This window comes from Gossypium raimondii, chromosome 10, assembly GCF_025698545.1.
Source record: "Gossypium raimondii isolate GPD5lz chromosome 10, ASM2569854v1, whole genome shotgun sequence".
Lineage (NCBI taxonomy): Eukaryota > Viridiplantae > Streptophyta > Magnoliopsida > Malvales > Malvaceae > Gossypium > Gossypium raimondii.
Window position 1 is genome coordinate 35918970 of NC_068574.1, and position 18584 is coordinate 35937553.

An 18584-nucleotide genomic window follows, 5' to 3' on the forward strand; every position below is an offset into this window, starting at 1 on the left:
CTATGAATCTGGTAATACTCTATAACCCTATTTTTGCATCGAATACGGGTTAGGGGTGTTACATGAACTGTCATCATTATAATGTTAATTAAATTGAATGTTTAATGTGTTGTTATAATATAAATAAATGAATATATATATGTTATTATGTAATTTATCATGTCATGAAACGATGTAAATCCAACAATGTCACAACGATTACTCAGCCCCATTTAAAACTTATGAATTCAAAAGATACGAATGACATGTCATTAGGGTTTTCATGTTTTGGGTGCTGGTCTTGAATGTCCTACCGATGGCTGAGGTCTTGTATTTGTTTCGGATACTCCATAGCTTGTGTAAGCAACATCGTGTAACTTACATTTTGACCCACAGCTCGTGTGAACAGCCCATTTCACAGCTCGTGTGAGCAATGATGTAAAGGAAAGGAAATGTTACAGTTATATGTTTAGCACACTTCGTGTGAGCTATCCTACGTATCCGATGGTATTCTAAATGGTTCAATGGGCATGAAAAGGAAATGAATGGTAATTGTTTAAAAGAAACTATGGAAATGAATGGTAATTGTTTAAAAGAAACTATGTCATGTATTTATGAAAAGGTTGAAATGGTAAGTTTCATTGAAAGTATGATAAGTTAAGGAAAATGATGAGTTCAAATGAATTATATTCATGTGAAATGGCTTATCTATTTTACATTCATGTGGATTGTGTTGGAATATGCCAACATGTGTTGTTGATGATGCTTAGGCTTGCGCTAAGCTATTGGTTGGATTGTGTTACGTTTAATTTTAAAAGTTATGCATTGAAATGGTAAGTATCCAAATGAAAATATGCCTATGTTCATGAAAGGGTGGTAAGAATCAAGTTATGTATTTTCTAATGAAATGGTTTGTCATGTAGTTGATGTTTATGCTTACGTCTTACATTATGCAAATGAAACAGGTAAGAAAAGGTAACGAAATGGTAAGCTTAGAGTTAAGATTTAATATGATGAAAAAGGGATTGATGAGTTGAATGATGTACTTATATGTGAGAAACTTACGTATGCTATAGATGAATTTACCTAGTTCATGAACAAATATACTAATTAGTGAATTGATGTTGTTATCTAAATTTATGCTAAGTAAATGAGATGGAATGTAAGTAAATAGAATGGTAAGAATGTAAATGGAGGGTTCATAGTATTATGAGAAGGTTAATGATTGAGTAGTATGTTTTATAAATCCTATTATGTTAGGTATGAAAAGTATATGTGATATTGATTAACTTACTCATTTATGAGTTGATGGTTATAAAGATTGATCAACTTTGTGGAATTTGTATAGGTTTATAATTACCGCATAAATTTCATTATTGAAATGAAATGTTATGTTTAAAGTTTATAGGAGCTTACTAAGCATTCATTGCTTAGGTAGTTATTTTCTTTACTTTACAGATTATCAGAAGCTCGATCGGTTTGGAAGTTTGTTGGAGAACTATCACACTATCCAAAGATTATATTGATTGATTTTGATGTTATATTCAAGGTTATAATGGCATGTATAGGTGGACTTATGTTTATGGGTTAGTTGATGTTTATGGTATGTAAGTGTTGATTTGAGTTGTGCTACTTTTGGTGCTTTGGAGCTTTGATGGTTGATGTTATTAGGACTAAGTTAATGCATATTTTGAATGAATAATTTGGTATGTGATGGTGTAGTTTTAATATGGTCAAGTTGAAGCATGATTTTATGACCAAAGTGGTAAGTGTTGGTATGTTTCCAATGTGCTCAATTATGGTATGCTTTGATGTGGAATTGAGTTAAATGTGTTTGGATGGAATAAGACCAATTAGGCATAAGTTTAAGTATATTTTATTATTTGTGTTTGAGGTGCCTATATGGCATATTGGTTGGATGGTTAAATGACTTATTGAATTGGTCTTATTACGAATGATTTAGGTATGTTTTAAGGTCTTGATTATATGTGCGAGTTGCTTGAATTTTAAAGCTTGAATGGGTGAAAAACATGGCTTGAATTTTAGCCAATTTCTTGTCCACATGGGCTGAGACACGAGCATGTGTCTCGGCCGTGTGACCTAAGTCAGAAAGATACACAGACACAGACACGTGCTGGGACACGGCTGTGTGTCCCTATTTCAAATGTTACACAACCTGAGAGACGGGTGTGTGTCTCAACCGTGTGAGTCACATGGCCTAGCCACACAACCATGTGACCCATGCTGTAACACCCAAAACCTGGCCTAGACATAATGGTCGAATCTGGCGTGCCACATCAAAGTGTCGTTCGGAAACTAGTTCTCGTTGGTAAAATTTTATTTTTAAGTTCATATTAAACATCTTGTTATTAATTAACTATTCATCTAGTAAAAACGTTTATCTAGTTGTTTGATATTGTTTTAATAGGTTGATCTAAAAATCGGGGAAACGCTTTAAATTCTACTGTTAAAACCCGTGTTTTTGAAAACAATAATTATTTTAAAATTTCTTCTTCTCCTAAACTAGCAGTTTTAAAAAAGTAAGGAAAGCCCAATTAAAAATTTAAAACCAACTTAAAGGCCTTATTACAAAAACAAAATCCAATATATAACCAAGTTAGAATAAAAGTAAATGTAACAGCTTCAGTAGTGTGGCCACCTCCGAGTCCCTCGCAGGACTGAATCGTCTATGGCTGAGGATTACCTGCACAGTTAAAAAGGAAAGGGTAAGTTTTACGTAATCCTCTACCAAACAGTTAGCATACAACATGCAGTAACAGTCTGGGCCTAAGCCCTATTCAGTAGCGGTATAGTGTGGGCCTTAGCCCATTACAGTAACAGTGTGTGGGCCTTAGCCCAATACAGTAACATTGTGGGCCTTAGCCCAATATAGTAATCAGTACAATGTAGTAATGCAACCCATCCCAATCCAGCCAACACACCACCCCGTACCACCAACACACCATGTGGGGATAAAATCGACCCACCCAACCAAAGACAATAATATCGCAAAGAAAGTCGCCAAGAACAAAGACGCAAAGAAAGGCGCCAAGAATAATAACACAATAAAGCTTCCAAGAATAAAGATATGTGGCAAAGCCACTAGTACAGTATACTTCCCTAGATTAGAATCCCAAACCCATGCAGTATGTCATGTCATAAATCATACGTTTATGCAGTATGTCATACTCAGTAACAGTCATATATATAACATAGAGCAAATCGGTCATACACTCATTTCCACTCCTAGGGTTATAATAGTAATTTTACCCTATTAGGGTATTTCGGTCATTTTACCCTTCAGGAGTATTTCGATCATTTTACCCTTTGAGGGTATTTCGGTCATTTTACCCATTGAGGGTAATTCGGTCATTTTACCCATTGACGGTATTCGGTTATTTTACCCTTTGAGGGTATTTCGGTCAGTTTACCCTTCAAGGGTATTTCGATCATTTTACCCATCGAGGGTATTTCGATTAGTTTATCCATCGAGGGTATTTCGGTCATTTTAGCCATCGAGGGTATTTCGGTCATTTGCCCACGAATCGTATGTTGGGCGTACCACTCGAGCGATCGCACGCCCGTGTGGTCTCAAATGCCATGTTTACGGCTTCTCGGCTTTACGCCGATCTACAGTTGTAGTGGAGTGATTACACACCTGTTTACGAGAAAAGCGGAAGTCTCCAGGCACACCGACCTTGCTTGATAGAGGGTGACATAACTCCTCCAAGACCCCCAACCAAAAATGATCACCCACTTATCGATTACCGATAATCCGCAATACTTGCAGCACTAGAACAGTAAAAGCAACGAAAAGAAGTTCAGTGCAGGGAGTGATCGAATAGAGGGATAACAATCGGCTAAACCCGACTCAATGAAGGGAGATAGTTCTCCGAGAAGAAACCTCTAGAAATTGGCAAAATTCGGCACCAAAACTAAAACGTGAAACCCGAAACTCACCAAAATCAAAGCAAACTGAGAGATAAACTCCAAAAAAAAGACCAAAACTGAATACCTTTAGTGTTAAGTGACTAAATTTGGCACAAACACCCTCCCCATCCGAATTCTCAATGCTTCAATTACCCGAAACGGCACAACAGTCCTCACACGCAACTCCTTGATTTTCTCCTAAAATCTTTCCCCTTATCCCTCCTTGATTTACTCCACCAAATTCTTCTCAACTCTCTCTATGACCAATTCAAACTCCATTTAGAAGTATTTCAGTCAAACTCCACCACCTACCCAGCTCAAGCAGCAAAATAAATACTCCCATGCGCAACCGAGGACTTGAAATTTAGACCTCACAGTTACACCACACGCCACCTTGCCACTAGACCACAGGCTCTTTTTGTGACATAAAATAAACACTAATATTTATAAAGCCTACAACCCTATGTCCAGACTCATTTAAGAGCAAAAATAAAAATTCTGCAAAAGCCAAGACTTGAACCCAGGCTTCTCAAACACTCCCCCACACACCCAAATTGCTTAACCATTGAAGCAAATAAGAAATTTGTGTCAAATCATGCAAAAATTAAAGACTTAAATTTTGGGGCATTACAACTCTACCCCCCTTAACCAAATTTTGGCCTTGAAATTTACCTGGTCAGAATAGGTGAGGGTATTGTTGTCGCATCACCTCTTCGGGTGCCCACGTGGCTTCTTCTATACTGTGATTACGCAAAAGCACTTTGACTAAAGGAATAGACTTCTTCCTCAGTACCTTAACCTCACGGTCCAAATCTGCACTGGCTCCTCCTCAAAGGTCAAATCTGGCCTAACCTCGATCTCGTCAACTGGTAATATGTGTGTGGGATCGGAGCGATAACGCCTTAACATGGAGACATGGAACACTTCGTGAATCTGGTCTAATTCTGGAGGTAACTCAAGTTGATAGGTGACCAGTCCCACACGCTTCAGTATACGGTAAGGCCCAATGAACCTAGGGCTAAGCTTACCCTTCAAGCCAAACCTCAGTATCTTTTTCCAAGGGGAGACCTTAAGAAAAACGTAGTCCCCCCACAAAATACTCAAACTCTCACCATCTAAGATCCGCGTAAGACTTCTGCCTATCAGATGCTTCGGTCTCAAATTAGTTTTACCTTCTCTTCAGTATCAAAAACCAACTCTGGCCCCAGAACTCGTCGCTCGTCCAACTTAGTCCAACAGGTAGGATTACGACACCTACGACCATATAATGCCTCGTACAGTGCAATTTGAATACTGGACTGGTAGCTATTATTATACGCAAACTCTGCTAATGGCAAATAATCTTCCCAGTTGCCTCGAAAATCCATTACACAACATTTTAACATATCCTCCAATATTTGAATCACCCTCTCTGGCTGACAATCTGTTTGGGATGAAACGTAGTACTAAAGTCCAGTCTAGAACCCAAAGCCTCATGTAATTCTTTGAAAATCGAGACGTAAAGCGAGGATCTCTATCTGATATAATAGAATCTGGTATCCCATGTAGTCTTACAGTCTCAGCCACATACAGTTTAGCCAACTTCTGTAAAGAGTAATCGGTACGGACTAGTATGAAATTGGCAGATTTAGTCAATCGATCTACAATAACCCATACCGAATCCTTCTTAGTAGGTGTTAAGGGCAACCCACTCAGAAAATCCATGGTTACTCTCTCCCATTTCCATAGTGGAATCTTAACTGGCTGTAGTAACCCTAAAGGTAACTGATGTTCAGCCTTCACTTGCTGGCAAGTTAAACACTTACCCACAAAATTACTTATTTCACGTTTCAATCCTGGCCACCAGTACAACTCACGAAGATCTCGATACATCTTACTTCTGCTTGGATGCATAGCATAAGGACTACTATGCGTCTCTCGTAGTATAGATTGCCTCAAGTCATTATCCCTCGGTACACACTCTCCCACGGAAACACAGTACTCCTTCACTATTCAACCCAAAGTCTGAAGTTTCCCCATTCTCAACCTGACGGAAACGAGGAACCAATGACTCATCGAACAACTATTTACCCTTAATTTGTTCAGTCCATGTCGGTCTAATTTGCAACTCAGCCAAAAAACTACCATCATCAAACAGGCTGAGACAACCAAACATCGCTCTTATATCAGATATAGCCCTACGGCTCAGGGCGTCCGCTACTACGTTAGCCTTCCCAGGATGGTATTTAATCAAGAAATCATAATCCTTAAGCAGCTCTATCCATCTTTTCTACCTAATATTCAACTCTTTCTGAGTGAGGAGATACTTCAGACTCTTGTGATCTGTGTAGATAGTACAGTTCTCACCGTAGAGATAATGCCTCCAAATTTTCAGTACGAATACCACCGCAGCTAACTTCGATTCATAAGTAGGCTAATTTTCCTCGTAAGGCTTAACCTGACGAGAGGCATAAGCAACCACCTTACCCTTCCGCATCGGCACACAACCCAAACCAACGTGTGATGCACCACTGTAGACAGTGAATTCCTTCCCAGCCTCTGGCTGTATCAAGACAGGGGCCTCAGTCAGAACTTTCTTCAATTTCTCAAAACTTTCTTGCTGCTTAGTTAGAGGTGCAGCAATTAAGGAAAACATCTTTACGTAGCAACTTAGTCAGAGGTGCAGTAATTAAGGAAAACCCCTCAACAAAACATCTATAATACCCTGCCAGACCCAGAAAGCTTTGAAGTTCAGATACGATCTTAGGTGGTGTCCAATCCAGTACGGCTTCAATTTTTCAAGGATCAACCCTAATCCCGTCGGCAGATACCACGCGACCCAAAAATGTCACTTCTCGCAACCAGAAATCATAGTTGCTAACTAAGCGTAAGTTGTTTCTCCCTTAAAATCTACAAAACAATTTGGAGATGTACAATATGTTCATCCTCAGTTCTTGAATACAACAAGATATTGTCTATGAATACCACCATGAATTGATCCAAGTAGGACTGAAATACTCGGTTCATTAGGTCCTTGAAGGAAGCTGGTGCATTCGTATGACCATAATGAGTCCTAAACGCAGTTTTATACACATCAGCCTCCTTAACTCTCAACTTATGGTACCCAGAACAAAGATCTATTTCGGAGAAAATCGAAGCTCCTTACAACTGATCAAATAAATCACCTATCCTTAACAAAAAAGATACTTATTATTGATGGTCAGTTTATTCAATTGTCTATAGTCGATACACATGCGCATGGTCCCATCTTTTTTCTTTACGAACAACACTGGTGCTCTCCAAGAAAACACACTAGGTCGAATGAATCCTCGATCCAACAGTTCTTAGATTTTAGCTTTTAACTACATCAGCTCCTTCGGTGTCATCCTATAAGAGGCGATGGACACTGGAGCCGTTCCTGGCAGGAGCTCAATTCCAAATTCAACCCAGGGAGCTCATTAACAATTCTGACATCCCTAACAAAAGGACCCTTAGAAACAGATGCACAATATAAGCTAGAAACGCTTCACAACCCTTGCGAACCAGTTTTTTGGCCCTTAAAGCAGAGATCACATTAGACAGAAAATACCTTCCCTCCCTAATCACAGCCACCTCCTCATCCTCAGTAGTCTTTAATACCATACATTTAGTAGCACAATCCAAAATTGCACGGTGTTTTACCAACCAATCCATCCCCAAGATCAGGTTGAATTCACCAAAGGGTAGCTCCATCAAATCCGCTAGAAATATAACTCCTTGAACCTCTAGGGGCACAAATATGAATAACTTATCTACCCTTACCGATTGTCCAAGTGGACTTAACATAGTCATCTCATTAGCAGTACTCTCACACATGATACCCAATGTGCCAGACATAGTGCATGCAATGTATGAATGTGTAGACCCTATATCAATTAAAGTAGTGTAAGGTACATTATGAATTAGAAACGTACCGGTTATAACATCTGGAGCGTCACCATCCTCTTGGCGACGAGAAGCATAGACCACTGCTGGTTGTCTGGCCTCACTGTTACCAACACCTCTACCAAATTTTCCATGACCTCGTCCCACACCATTTCCACCTCTAACCTGCCCATGGCCTTTTGGTGGCTGCTGACCACCTCTCACTGGCTGAACAAAACCCTAACTTGCAGCTTGCATCTGAGTAGGCCTCTGAGGAAAATCCTTAACTTGATGCTCCTTTGACCCATATCTGAAACATGCCCCAATCTTCTTCCAACACTCACCCAGATGATGTCTTGCGACAGAAACCCCAGCTCAGACTGGACCATCAAACCTGGCCTTCTTTTTAGGCCTTTCAAAAGAGCTTGAGGGCTCTGAATCCCTCTTAAACCTGCCCCTATCTTTCTCACGGTTCTGGCGCTCAGAACGCTTCACATCCTCGGCGATTTTTGCCTTTTCAACTAGGGTAGCAAAATCTCGCTCCCTTTGCGGAGCTATCAGAACTCGCAACTCATCTCGGAGGCCATCCTCAAATCGTACACAGCGTTCATACTCAATCGCCACTATCCCACGATCATAGCAACTCAATCGCAAGAACTCAGCCTCATATTCAGCCACAGTTTTACTCCCTTGGGTCAAACTCAAAAATTCCTTTCTTCGGGCGTCCACATAACTTACGTCCACATACATTCCTTGAAAAGCCGACTTAAAGAAATCTCATGTTAACCGATTGGCCTGAGTACCCTCTCTCACAGTAAGCCACCAGTGATAGTCCTCATCTCGCAGTAAAGACACTGCACCTTTTTAGCTTTTGCTCAGAAGTGTAGTCGAGATCATCCATTATTCTTTCTGTGGCTTCCACCCAGTATTCAGCCACACTAAAGGCTACTCGAGAAACACCCTTAAAAATTTTTGCTCCATTCAACCGGAGTCGTTCTGAAATTGACCCACGACCCACAACACCAGTGTTGGTTCCTGCAACCCTTTCCAGAATACGGAGCATAGCTTAGGATAGTACGTCATCTCCAGCTGCTCAATTGAATGATCCTATCTCAGTCACCAGTGAAGCTGGTGTTTCCCTGGCCCCAACATTAGGCATACGGCCTAATGCCGAGGACCCAGCCCTAGCACCTCCTCGGCCTCTATCGCGGCCTCGTGAACCCCTTCCGCGAGTACCTATAGCGCTTATATCGTATAATGTATTATCTGTTTACGAAGTTTTATGCATTAATTAGTAATTCCAGAAAAATAGTAATTAGAGTTTATTTTGGCAGTTCAAGAGTCTCCCTACAGTTTTCAGTTTTCATAAAGTCTCAATTTTCTCTAATCTAAGAGTTTAAGTGCAATCCCACTATCTATAGTAATCTCTCAATATATTTTAGTTTAAGCAGTCTACAGTATATAGAAACTTACAGATTCGGCGCTGGAGACTCAGTGTGCCACACTTGTAACCTTCAAAAATAATTCAAAATAGTCTTCCATAAATTCCAAATATTTTTTTTCAAAACCCATTCCACAGTCGAGTTTTGCAACCTGACTCTGATACCACTAAATATAACACTCCAAATCGGGCCTAGACATAATGGTCAAATCTGGCGTGCCATATCAAAGTGTCTTTCGAAAACTAGGTCTCGTTGGTAAAAATTTATGTTTAATTAATCAAATCTTTTTATTAATTAACAATTCATCATGTCAAAACATTTTTCTAGTTGTTTGATATTGTTTTAATAGGTGGATCTAAAAATCGTGAAATCTCATTCAATTCTATTGTTAAAACCCGTGTTTTTGAAAACAATAATTATTTTAAAATTTCGTCTTCTCCTAAACTAGCAGTTTAAAAAAATAAGCAAAGCCCATTTAAAAATTTAAAACCAACTTAAAGGCCTTATTACTAAAACAAAACCCAATATATAACTAAGTTAAAATAAAAGCAAATGTAACAACAGCAGTAGTGTGGCCACCTCCGAGTCCTTCGCAGCACTGAATCGTCTATGGCAGAGGATTACTTGCACCGTTAAAAAGGAGAGGGTGAGTTTACCAAAACTCAGTGCGTAATCCTCTACCATACAGTCAATATACAACATGCAGTAATAGTCTGGGCCTAGCCTTATTCAGTAGCAGTATAGTGTGGGCCTTAGCCCATTACAGTAACAGTGTGTAGGCCTTAGCCCAATATAGTAACAGTGTGGGCCTTAGCCCAATACAGTAATTGGTACAATGCAGTAATGCAACCCATCCCAATCCATCCAACATACCACTTCGTACCACCAACACACCATGTGGGGATAAAATCGACCCACCCAGCCAGCACACTAATATCGCAGCAAAGCTGCCAGTAATAATGATGAAGCAAAGCTACCAATAACAGTAACGTAGTAAAGCTGCCAGTAACAGTATATGTGGCAAAGCCACCAGTACAGTATACTTCCCCTATCTCAGAATCCCAACCCCATGTAGTATGTCATGTCATAAATCATACATGTATGCCATATGTCATACTCAGTAACAGTCATATATATAACATAGAGAAAATCGGTCATACACTCATTTTCGCTCCTAGGAGTATAACAGTCATTTTACCCTATGGGGGTATTTCAGTCATTTTACCCTTCAGGAGTATTTCGATCATTTTACCCATCGAGGGTAGTTCAGTCATTTTACCCATCGAGGGTAGTTCAATCATTTTACCTTTCGAGGGTATTTTGGTCATTTCCCCACGAATCGCATGTTGGGCATACCACTCGAGCGATCGCACTCCCGTGTGGTCTAAAACGCCATGTTTACGGCTTTTTGGCTTTACGCCGATCTACGATTGTAGTGGGGTGATTACACACCTGTTTACGAGAAACGCGTAACTCTCCACGCACATCTACCTTGCTTGATTGAGGGTGACTTAACTCCTCCAAGACCCCCAACCAAAAATGATCACCCACTTATCGATTACCGATAATCTGTAATACTTGCATAACTGGAACAGTAAAAGCAACGAAAAGAAGATCAGCACAGGGAGTAATCGAACAAAGGGATAACAATCGGCTTAACCCCACTCAATGAAGGAAGATAGTTCTCCGGGAAGAAACTTCTAGAATTTGGCAAAATTCAGCACCAAAACTAAAATGTGAAACCCAAAACTCACCGAAATCAAAGAAAACTGAGAGAGAAACTCAAAAAAAAGACCAAAACTGAATACCTTTAGTGTTAAGTAACTAAATTCGGCACAAACACCCTTTATAGCCAAATTCTCAATGCTTCAATTTCCCCAAACGGCACAACACCCCTCACACACAACTCCTTGATTTTCTCCTAAAATCTCTCCCCTTATCCCTCCTTGATTTACTCCACCAAATTCTCCTCAACTCTCTCTATGACCAATTCAAACTCCATTTAGTAGTATTTTAGTCCAACTCCACCATCTACCCAGCTCAAGTAGCAAAATAAATACTCCCATGCGCATCCCAAGACTTGAACCTCAGACCTCACAGTTACACCACACGCCACCTTGCCACTAGACCACAGTCTCTTTTTGTGACATAAAACCAACACTAATATTTATAAAGCCTACAAGCCTATTCTAGACTCATTTAAGAGCAAAAATAAAAATTCTGCAAAAGCTAAGACTTGAACCCAGGCTTCTCAAACACTCCCACACACACCCAAATTACTTAACCATTGAAGCAAACAAGCAATTTGTGTCAAATCATGCAAAAATTAAAGACTTAAATTTTGGGGCGTTACACCTGCGTTTTAATTTTTTCTAACTTTTTCCTCAATGTTTCAAATATTTTCGATTTATTCCCAAATTATTTCTAAAATGTTTCTAGGGCCTTGAAGGCTCGATTAATGAACGATATGCATGTGTATGAATGAACTTTTCTATGTTTAGTTAAATGATTGGAAATGTATGTTTTTATGTTATGGTTTTATGGTAATGCTTTGTAACCCTATTTCAGCGACGCATACGAATTAGGGGTGTTACAAATGTGGTTATGTATCGACTATTTACAGCTTAACAAAGTCACGATCAAGAACAAGTATCCCTTTCCACGTATTGATGATTTGTTTAATCAATTGAAAGGTGCAATAGTATTTTCAAATATTGTTGTTGCTGATGCTTTAAGTAGAAAATCCTTTTTTTGCTTTGCGAGCTTTGAGCACTCGATTGATATTGATTGATGATAGTTCTATTGTAGCTGAATTAAAAGCTAGACCGATATTTCTGCAACAGATTTGTGAAGCTCAAAAAGAATGACACTGAGTTGAATGCTAAACAAAAACAGATTGAATTGACACCTGATTCAGAATTCCATGTTAGTTTAGATGGTAGTTTGTATTTCTTCAACAGAATTTGGGTTCTAAGAAATTCAGATGTCATTGAAAAGATTTTATAGGAAACACACTATAGTAGCTTATCGACACACCCTTGTAGCAATAAAATGTACGGAGATTTGAAATAGATGTACTGGTGGCCAGTTATGAAAACAAAGATTTTAGAGTTCGTATCGAAATGTTTGATCCTCGTCGTTAAAGCTGAGCATCAGGTACCTTCTAGTTTATTACAACCTATGATGATTCTGGAGTGCAAAATGGGAATGAGTTACGTTGGATTTTGTATGGGGATTGCCTCTATCTCTACGAAAGAAAGTTGCTGTCTAGGTTATTGTGAATCGTTTGACTAAATCCCCACATTTCATTCCATAACGTATGGATTACTCACTTGGAAAGTTGCTAGAATTGTACTTTTCTGAGATTGTTAGTCTGCACGGTGTGCCGATGTCTATTATCTCTGATAGGGATCTACGGTTTACTTCTCAATTTTAGAGTAAATTACACGAAGCTTTGGATACTCGACTGCATTTGAGTACAACATTTCATCCACAGATCGATGGTCAATATGAGCGAGAGATTCAGGTACTTGAGGATATGCTCCGCTGTTGAATTTTAGAGTTCAAGGTTACTTGGGAGAAATTTCTACTATTGGTTGAATTTGCTTACAATAATAGTTATTAGACGCACATTAAAATGGCACCGTACGAAGCTTTATATGGTTGAAACTATCAAACTCTGTTATATTGGATTGAGTTGAGCGAGAAAAAGTTATTTGGTGTTTACTTGATTCGAGAAACTGAAGAAAATGTTAAATTAATATGTGACAGTTTGAAAGCCAGTTTTGATCGTCAAAAATCTTATGCGAATTTGAAAAGAAAAGAGATTGAATTTCAAGTCGGCGACAGAGTATTTTTGAAAGTATCACCTTGTAGAAAATTTCTACATTTTGGTCGAAAGGGGAAGTTTAGTCTGTGATTTATCGGGCCATATGAGATCATTGAAAGGATTGGACTAGTGCCTTATCATTTAGATTTACCGTCAGAGTTAGAGAAATCACATAACATGTTTCATGTATCGATGTTATGGCGGTATGGATTAGACCCTTCTCATGTGATTTCACCTGTAGATGTTGAGATTCAGCCAGATATGTCGTACGATGAAGAATCAATCAAAATCTTTGGTTGAGAAATTAAAGAGTTAAGAAATAAACGTATAGCTTTAGTTAAATTTCTATGGCAATGTTAAAGAGTTGAGGAAGCTACCTTGGAATTAGAAGAAGCTATGAAAGTGCAATACCCGACTCTATTTTCCAGTAAGATTTTCGGGGACAACATTTCCTTTAAGGGGGAAAGTTTTAATAGCCTTATTTTAGTGGAGACCAAAATAGTGGTTTCGAGACAACAATTTCGATGAACTAATTATTATTTTATTATTTATTTAATGTTTACAAGATTATATTAAGGTCCTATTAAAATTTCGTTAAGATATTTTGACGTTTAATGGTTAATTAGGTGAAAAGGACTAAATCGTAAAAGGAGTAAAAGTTGAGTTCTACTGGTTAAAAGGGATAGAAGGCTATGGAAAGGAAAGTTAATGGACTTATACAGTAATTATACCATTTTTTAAGTTAGTGGATTGTGATGGATAGGTTATGGATCTTGCATAATTATAAGTTATGGATTAAATTGAATCTTAGAAGTACTTAATTGAATGAAATTATTTATTTAGATCAAGATAAACCACAATCGGATCTAAACCAAGGAAAAGCTAAAGCATCGAACTAGTTTGACCATACTTCTACACCCTAATTATCGAGGTAAGTTTGTAAAGGAATTGGATTATAAATGTATCAATGATATGATGAATTGACGGGTATCGAGTCTTAGTTGAACCTTAAGAATTATTAGGATAACAATGACATGTCAGTAGGAATTTCATGTTTCGGGTGCTAGTCTTGAATGTCATACCGATGGCTGAGGTCCTACATTTGTTGCAGATTCTCCACAACTTCTGTAAGCAGCATTGTGTAGCGTACATTTTGACCCACAGCTCGTGTGAGGAAGCTCATTTCATAGCTCGTGTGAGCAATGATGTAAAGGAAAGGAAAGGTTACGACCTATGTAAATGAAATGGTATGTATGTAAATGGATTGATTCATGACTTACAAAAAGGATTTATAAGCTAAATGATGTATTTACTGATGAAATTTACTGATCTTATGGTTGATGTCGTTTGTATCATGAGCAAGTATACTAATTTGTGAATTTGATGATATTGTATAAGCTTTTTACTAAGCTTATGGCATTGGTAATGGTTTATACTTAATCTATGAATTGTATTATTGGAAGTGGTAAGTTATGTTTAAATTTATTTTTCCAGCAAATTTTATTATTTTGGAATGTGAGGCTGATAAAGAGGTGCCAATCATACTTGGAAGACCTTTCTTAGAAACGGGTAGAACATTAATTGGTGACCAAAAAGCTGAATTGACTATTAGAGTTAATAACCAATAGTTAACTTTTAATGTCTTTGATTTTATGAAGTGTGCAGATACTGATGAAAAATGTCATGCTATTAAGATTATTGATGCAGCAGTACAAGAAAAATTTGATGATTTTTGTTCTACCAATTTAGAAAATGATGAAGATGTATGTGAGTTAATTGACACTTACGCGTTTGTAGTTCTTGATAAATTGATGGAAGTTTAGCAAATTCGAAATTGATCAAGGAGAAGTTAAAATCATTAAATCTATCTAACCGTTCGTTTAAACCTCCTTAATGTCCATAGAAGATCCCCCTATGTTGGAATTGAAGCATTTGCCAATACACTTGAAGTACGCGTATCTGGGAGATGACAACACACTACTAGTAGTTATCTCTGTTGAGTTAAAAGTAGATCAAAAGGCTCAATTGTTGGAAGTTTTAAGGAAACCTAAGAAAGCCTTAGAGTGGTCAATTGGAGATATCAAAGGAATCAATCTAATAGTTTACATGCACAAGATAATACTAAAGGATTCCAACGGCAAGTCTATTGAGTAGCAGAAGACACTAAACCTCATCATGAATGTAGTGGTGAAAAAGGAGATTATCAAATGACTGGATGTTGGAATCATATACCCAATTTTTTATAGTACTTGGGTGAGCCCTGTTTAGTGTGTACCCCAAAAAGGGGGTGTCACTGTGGTAAGCAACAATAATAACGAACATATTCCCACTCGTACTATCACGAGATGGAGGGTCTAAATGGATTATCGAAAACTCAACAAAGCAACAAGGAAGGACCATTTCCCCTACCATTTATCGATCAAATTTTGGATAGACTAGAAGGGAAAACCTTCCACTGCTTTTTGGATGGGTACTCAGCGTAAAATCAGATTGCCATAGCTCCTGTTGATCAAGAGAAGACCACATTCACATGTCCGTATGGAACTTTTGCATTTCGGAGAATGCCATTTGGATTATACAATGCTCCTGTAACTTTTTAGTGTTGCATGATGGCAATACTTTCAGACATGGTAGAGAAATTCTTGGAAATCTTTATGGATAATTACTTGGTGGTTGGCGATGCATTTGAAGACTGTTTGCAAAATCTTGAGTTATTTCATTGTCGATGTCAAGAACCAAATGTTGTGCTGAATTGGAAAAAATGCCACTTCATGGTCTGTGAGGGCATTGTTCTGGGACATAAGATTTCACAGTAAGGAATTGTCGTTGACAAAGCAAAAATTGAGGTTATTGAGAAACTGCCACCACCTATTTCAGTAAATGGTATCTGAAGCTTCCTCGGTCACGCAAGATTCTATCGTTGATTTATCAAGGATTTTTCCAAAATACCCTAACCTCTTTGCACATTATTGGAACAAAATATATCTTTTAATTTTTATGGGCCATGCTTGCAAGCATTTGAGGAACTGAAGAAGCGATTGATCATAGCACCGATAGTCACTGCGCCAGATTGGACCTTACTATTTGAACTGATGTGTGATGCAAGTGATTTTATCGTAGTAGCAGTTTTGGGCAAAAGAAAAGCCAAGGTATTTCATGCTATATATTATGCCAGTTGTACGTTGACAAATTCACAGCTAAATTAGACCACCATTGAGAAGGAGCTGTTAGTTGTAATTTTACCTTCGACAAATTCAGAGCTTCTCTCGTGGGCATGAAAGTCATGGTGTATATGGACCACTCTGTTATTAAGTACTTAGTATCCAAGAAAGATGCTAAACCTAGATTAATTCGATGGATATTACTACTACATGAATTTGATGTGGAGATTAGAAATAGGAAGGGCCTAGAAAATCAAGTGCTGATCATTTATCACACCTAGAAGTAGGGAATGAAAATGGTAATATTTAGATGATTAAAAATGAATTCCCTGATGAGCAATTGTTCATTGCCATGAAATTACCATGGTATGCTGATATTGTTAATTTTCTAGTTAGTGGATTGTTCCCACCCGAGCTATGGAGTCAAGGAAGAAGGAAATTCCTCCACAATGTTAAGAAATACTACTAGGATGAGCCATTCTTATTCAAGTAGTGTAGAAAGCAAATCAATTGAAGATGTATTCTGGATTATGAAATCCAGAGTATTCTGCATCACTATTATTCAGCACCATATTGAGGCCACTTTAGGGGTATGCGAACTGCTGCAAAAGTTTGCTAGTCTAGTTTTTATTGGCTAAGCATGTTTAGATGCTCATGAATTCTGTAACGCTTGTGATCACTGTCAAAGAACTGGAAATCTATCCAAGAGATATGAAATGCCTTTGCAAAATATTTTAGAAGTGGAACTATTTGATGTTTGGGGAATTGACTTAATGGGGCCATTTCCACCCTCTTGGGGCAATATCTATATACTACTTCCTATTGATTACGTCTCCAAGTGAGTTGTAGCTTCTGCTCCATCAACAAATAATGCCAAATTGGTACTAAAATTTCTTCATAAAAATAATTTTCTACGGTTTGGTACACCTCATGCTCTAAGTAGTGATGAAGGTTCACACTTCGATTACAAGTTAGTTGCCAATGATCTTAATAGATATGGGGTGTGACATAAAATTTCCATGACATATCATCCCCAGATGAATGGACAAGAAGAAATATCTATTAGAGAGATTAAAAAAATTTTGGAGAAGGTATTCAATCCCAACCGAAAAGATCGATTAGCATGACTAGATAAAGGTTTGTGGGCATATCGAACAACTTTCAAGAGACCATTGGGTATGCCACCATTCTAGTTTGTTTATGGTAAACCATGCCGCTTGCCTACTGAGCTGGAACACAAGGCATTCTGCGCAATCAAGAAATTGAATATGGATTTGAAATCAGCTAGAAATAATCACTTACTGGTGCTGAATTAAGTGGATGAATTTCAAACTCAAGCCTATGAAAATGCCAAGCTGAATAAAGAAAAGACCAAACGAAGGCATGAAAACAAAATATTGCCATAGCAATTTTTTCCTGGACAACAAGTCTTGCTTTTCACTTCTAGGCTTAAATAGTTTTCTAGAAAATTAAAGTCTCGGTGTTTGGGTCCATTAAAAGTTGTCCAGGTATATCCTTATGGAGCAGTAGATGTCAAAGACGAAAAAGATGGGTTTACTTTCAAAGTCAATGGCCAACAGTTAAAGCATTACTTTAAAGCTCCCATACTTCGTGATAAAACTTCCATCATTCTTTTAAATTGATTAATATTTCTCTCCTGAACTGTTTATTCAATTATTTTATTTTTAATCTATTTGTCTTATTTCATTCAATAAATTTAATTAACTTTTATTTTCTTTTCCTTGTGGGTACGTTGCAGCCTAGGTTTGTTGGCCTCAACCCACTCATTCTATTAGCCACTTATTAGTTTAATAAATTTACTTAGTATTTTTGTTTTTCTCACTTAAATATTTATTGTTACTTATGTCAGACCATGATTAAGGCCCAATCTTATCACCCACGTCACGGATTCTTTCCCCTTCTAAAGGAAAATTTACTTTTACTACTGCACAGTCGCATGCATTCTTCAATAAGAAAACAGAAACCAAATACCACAAAAATATCTCCAAATGCCCTCTTTGCATGGAAAAAGGATTCCTTTTTCAAGATGCCCCTTTTATGGCCTATACTAAAGCCATTTCTTTAGTCGTGGAGCAACATGGTTGGTAGATTTTCTATCTCCATCCTGACTATGTTTTCCCTAAAGTAGTAAAGGAGTTTTATGCTCACCTTACCTCCCTTGAAAATGCCTTTATATATGTGCAGGGTGCTTCAATACTGTTTGATGTCGACTCGATAAATGCACAATACAAGTTGTCTGATGGTACCGATGAACATGCTAATTTTTTCAAGACAATGAAAGCAGAAAAATTAAACCACATGCTTACTGATGTCTATGTTGATGGCACCAAATGGACGGTC

The 18584-nt window shown here is 38.0% G+C and overlaps 1 protein-coding gene across 1 annotated transcript; it reads right to left on the bottom strand.

Moving 5' to 3' along the window:
• Positions 1–7270: 7270 nt before the first annotated feature.
• LOC105775461 (uncharacterized) lies at positions 7271–8541 on the bottom strand. Its single transcript, XM_012597972.1, has 3 exons — positions 8173–8541; positions 7478–8019; positions 7271–7364 (listed from the first exon to the last, which is right to left on the bottom strand). Exons 1-3 carry the CDS (start codon positions 8539–8541, stop codon positions 7271–7273), a joined length of 1005 nt encoding a protein of 334 aa, XP_012453426.1.
• Positions 8542–18584: the final 10043 nt, after the last annotated feature.